We start from the raw sequence: 5,361 nt of genomic DNA on the forward strand, positions 1-5,361 counted from the left end.
GAGTCCTTAGCCATCTTCAAGAATCGACTAAAACACACCTCTTCCATCTTTATTTGACCCTCTAACTCTAGCACTCTCTATTCTAATTATATTTTTTAAAAAGACTTGCACTCTATTAATTTGCTAACTGCTTGTTTTCTTTAAAAAAACGAACACTTCTTTTTATTCTTTTTATATTCTATCTATTTGTTTTCTTTTTATTTATTATACAATTAACAAAAAGCAAAAAAGGCCTCTAACACCAGCTTGCTCTATTCTTTTTCTATTACATGTGTTTTCTTTTTATTTATTATATAATTAGAAAAACTCTTGCTACGTGTATTGCACTAAGATAACTGATACTTGTTATAGCACTTGCATATCATTGCTCTTTTGTTGATATTGATTGCTTCCATTGTCCTCATTTGTAAGTCGCTTTGGATAAATGTAAATGTATATCCATAAAAGAAATTAAAGTATATAAAATATAATTTTACAATTTGACATACACTGCAAGTGCTCAGTACAATTAAGCACACTCATTTACAGTATGTTTGTGTCTTACTCTCTGGTGCTTGTATTTGTGAATGTGTGTATCACATGTACATATGTTCATTTTTATGTGTACTTACAGAACGGGAACCCAGAAAACCCATATTGCAGTGGGATAGAGGGTGTTCTAGAGGCGTATTATCAGAGTCTGAAGTCTGTTCGTCTGTATGGACCAACATACTTCTCACCTGTCATTAATCATGTAGCAAGGTGAGGCAGCCAATTATATTTCACACTAGTTGTTTAGGCCATGCGTTAAAAATATCCTGTTACAATTTACAGTTACAAAAAAAAGTTGCAGGTTTTGTTTTACAGTAAGATTGCATATAATAGAATGTTAAACCATTCATTTTTTTCTTATTTTGTTATGTTACTACAATGTTATGTTTGCATCCTGGTACCTCATTAAAGAACCGATTGTAGGCAATAGCCCAAAAAGCATGTGTTGGGGCATACTTGGAAAATCTACCACAAATAGTACACCATCATGGTACTTTTGACTATTTTAGATGTACATTTCTTTGTGACACTAGGATGCATTGGATTTGAATTGCGATTCAGCCTCTGTGTCCGTTACAAGCACATGAAGTGATCAGCGTATTTCTTTGCAGATATGCGTCATTAGTAAAGGATGGATCTGAATACTTCATCCTCCTCATCATCTCTGATGGGGTCATCTCAGACATGGCTCAGACGAAAGAATCCATTGTAAATGTAAGTAAAAAAAAAACAGTTCCCTGCCATCTTTACACCATTTGGAATAATAGAAAATACAAGCATCCCTTATATACATATTTATAAAACATGGCAATGAATAGCTGACACCAAGTTTTACTATGTGGTAGGTCTATTACTTTATGTTTATAAATAGCAAGATTTTGACATAATGTCAACATTGTATCCCCAAGTTATCAACTCTTGTTACCATCAAAATGTTCCCCCTTTTAAGGTGATGAACTATTCCATAAATTTGTTAAAAAAAAAGACATCATTCCACAATTCTTTGTCTGAATAATGTTGTTTTTCAATAAGGTATTATCTTAAAATATCAGCCCTGTTACCATGATTTTGAAGTAGACGAATGGTTTACTTTTTAATTTGACATTACAAGTCTTCTGCTCAAGGCAGTAAAACTACATTCTTTCCTAAACAGTTAACAGTTGCCGACTACAAAATCATGGTAACAGGGCTGACATTTGAGGATCATACCTGATTATCTACCTGAAAGAATGTTTAAAAATTTACAAAAAAATCTATTTAAAAAATCACACTGGAACCTTATTTTTAAGAGTCTTAGTCTAAGTTTGTTTGCTTTGTAAACAATAGGCATTTGTCATTCTAATCACTAGAAAACATGTTTATTGGATGAAAAATGAGACTATCATTGCGCTGCAATAAAAAAGAAGAATTTACGCCCACTCACAAAGTTTGTTGATACCTCATTGTGGATACTATTACAATATGAAGAATACAGAATTAGAAAAAAAAGTCTTAAATGGATCCATTTGTCTTTCCTTTAAACACATCAAGCGAGACGCTGAAATGTGATATATTGTGCAGACTGTGATGGGCAGAATCTCTTCGAACCATGACATGAGTCGTTCATAATGTGTCAGTGTGCAGATGAGCAGGGCACGTTTCCTGGGCTTAATGAGTGGGCCTCATGTTTCAGATTTCAGAATTACAGAGTTCAAACATAAAAGTTATGTATAAATGTACATAAAATGTATGCATATGTCAGAATGTATAACAGGGCTGCAATTAACATGTACATACAGTGTTTGTATATTTAGAGAAAATTAAGTCTTCGTTCAGAAGGAGACCAAATCTTTGTAGATTTTGATGAATATAAAACATGATTGAAAAAAAAAAACATTTGCAAGAGTAATATTTATTTATTTGTTTTAAATAACTCAGTAACAGGGCTGAATGATTTAGCTTGACAAATCCATTCAACACTATAATTTCTCCAAAAATTGAGAAAATGGAATGGTGTCACTTTCTGGAAAGGAATGGGGAGAAATGATGCAGTAACAGAGTTGAACATAAAATGCGGGACACAGCTAAATATTGCAAACATTTTTGCTCATTATTTATTTATTATTTATTTCAAATCACCCTTTTACAGGGATCACAGGCATTTAATTGTTTAAAATTGGCCATTGTTTAAAAACGTATATGAAACATTTGCAAGAGTAATATTTATTTATTTGTTTTAAATAACTCAGTAACAGGGCTGAATGATTTAGCTTGACAAATCCATTCAACACTATAATTTCTCCAAAAATTGAGAAAATGGAATGGTGTCACTTTCTGGAAAGGAATGGGAAGAAATGATGCAGTAACAGAGTTGAACATAAAATGCGGGACACAGCTAAATATTGCAAACATTTTTGCTCATTATTTATTTATTATTTATTTCAAATCACCCTTTTACAGGGATCACAGGCATTTAATTGTTTAAAATTGGCCATTGTTTAAAAACGTATATGAAAACCAGTTTGTACCATATTTGAGAACAGTGCCTCATGTGCCTCCATAGATCGGAACACAAGATGTTGTATTGCAATACTGCGATCACAAGTCTGTTTTGTGCATGTTTTATTATACAAATGTGACCCTGGATGTGAAAACCCAGCTAAAGTATTTTTTTTTTTTGTGATTTACTGTTTTCTACTTAAAATCATCCTTCATACGGTAAAGAACATTCTGTGAAAATTTAACCTTGATATCTTTAATATCGACTGAGTAAGGCCATGTCAAAGACTGAAATCATAGTGAAATTAATGGTTGAAATTAAACTTTGATGGTTGTTATCTCATAATTAGATTTTGAGACTTTAGCCTGGATTTCACAGAGAGGGTCACAAATGTTGAATTGTATGAGGAGGGTATTCCTGCGGGTCTTGTTTTGATGAACTGTTCCCTTCTGTTGAAGGCCTCCAGTCTTCCCATGTCAGTTATCATCGTTGGAGTCGGGCCGGCTGAGTTTGACGGTAAGATGAGAGTGATATGTATGTCTTTGGGGATGTTTGAAGATGCGATATGATATCAGTCTAGTCCAGCAGAGAACCATCAAACCAGATCAGATCAAAAGAGAAACCTGTTTCACACATGCTCCAGTGAGACCAATCAGTCTCCCAGAACGTCATTAGTAGCGTATGTGCTGTGAGAGCTTTGAAATTTCCATTGGCTTATCAGTTAATTTCTTAAATAACCCTGGACCTCTCCGTTCATCTGAAAAGTTACTTAGTTTCAACTGTCATCACTGCCTCATCTGCTGTAGTTTTCATATTTAGTTTGTTGGTAGCATATTTGTTCAGAGTGAATGAGAATGATTTACATGTGCACGTTCATGTCTCCATTGTGCAAGTCAGATAATGGTGCAATGCTGCCATGATGGCGACAATTTTACAAATTTGCACAAACATCTCTTTTACTAAATTGAAACATGCCAATTTGTTTAGTGAATAAAGTTTTTTTAAAAGCTTATTTTATTTATTATATTCGTTTAAATTGTGTTGAAGTACTTCTCACTAAAGTTAATTTTTCATTCATTGTCATTAGCTGGGTTTTCCAAATTTTGCGATATTTTATGTCGATAAAAAACCTATTGCGAATTGACGCTGTTTTCATTAACCGATTATGTGTGAATAAAATGTAATTTTTCCTCTCGCAAAAAGTCATGGCGACGGATGTTGGTAGGTTTACGTATTTTGCAGCCGTATATGTGTATCTTCTGCAAAGCAGTGCAGAGAGACGCTTCTGAAACATGTCATGGCAAGGCTGGTATAAACACAAGCATTGACTAGAGCGGCCGGTGGCCGTGTCGGAGCCATAATGTGCCACAAATGTGTACAATGTTAAAGGGGTCATATGATGCGATTTCAAGTTTTCCTTTCTCTTTGGAGTGTTACAAGCTGTTCGTGAATAGATAAGATCCCTAAAGTTGCAAAGACTAAAGTCTCAAATCCAAAGAGATATTCTTTATAAAAGTTAAGAGTCAGCCACACCTACCTAAAACGCCTCGTTCTAACACGCCCCCACATATCTACCTCACTGTGTGGGAAGATTTGCATAACACCTCCCAAATGTTCACGCAAAGAAAGAAGGAGTAACTTATTCTCGCTGTAGTATTGTTGCTTCCGCCATGTCGTGAAGACGCTGTGTGTTTTGTTGTGAAAGCGAAAATACTTTGTTTGGCCTTCAAAAAGAGGACACTACTAGAAATCAGTGGTTAAGTTGTATTTACAACACTGTTCCAGAACGTCATGTGTTTATCTTACCGTAGCTGTTACAGAAGACCGGACCAAAGAAGTGAAAGTGCACGGCATGTTATCCTCACATTTTTGTTTAGTTTTGAAAGTTTTTTTGTGGGGTTTTTTTCGTTATGGAGAGGAGGCGTAAGTTTTCAACTGTGGCTCGGGAGAGCCACAATCTAGTTTCATTTGCCCTAAGTTTCACCTGTCTTGCCGTCACGTCACCGTTTGATGACGAGACCATGAAGTCCTTATTCCAGACCGGAACACAATAGGACCCAGAGCCCAGCCCACCATCACCCCACTGCGCGGAGCTGAGAATCGCCCCAGAGCCAGAGCCTGTAACGTCAGACCAGGTGCGAGAGCCGGCTACAGAGCTTGCCACAGGGGAGTTTACTATGGACAGCGAGAGCGTGGAGGGAAGCTCCACCCACTGTACCATAGCTGAGGGTGAGCCGAGCTCAGTGGACTGTTATTTGGATGTATATGCACACATGCCCCCTCTTCTGCCTGCCCTGAACTATCTGCCTGTGGGAAAGGCCCAGTTCTACGGGGGTGCTAGAGGGTGCTAA

The 5,361-nt window shown here is 36.2% G+C and overlaps 1 protein-coding gene across 1 annotated transcript in view; it reads left to right on the top strand.

The window, feature by feature from the left end:
• The window catches only part of LOC107570018 (copine-8-like), a 64,015-nt gene extending 58,654 nt beyond the window's left edge, over positions 1–5,361 (top strand). Inside the window, exons 16-19 of the mRNA XM_016256213.1 lie at positions 614–741; positions 1,143–1,245; positions 3,469–3,537; positions 5,065–5,361. Coding sequence (XP_016111699.1) covers positions 614–741; positions 1,143–1,245; positions 3,469–3,537; positions 5,065–5,361 — 597 coding nt within the window. The remainder of the gene's footprint in view (positions 1–613; positions 742–1,142; positions 1,246–3,468; positions 3,538–5,064) is intronic.

Source organism: Sinocyclocheilus grahami, unplaced genomic scaffold, assembly GCF_001515645.1.
Source record: "Sinocyclocheilus grahami isolate Dianchi unplaced genomic scaffold, SAMN03320097.WGS_v1.1 scaffold1405.1, whole genome shotgun sequence".
Lineage (NCBI taxonomy): Eukaryota > Metazoa > Chordata > Actinopteri > Cypriniformes > Cyprinidae > Sinocyclocheilus > Sinocyclocheilus grahami.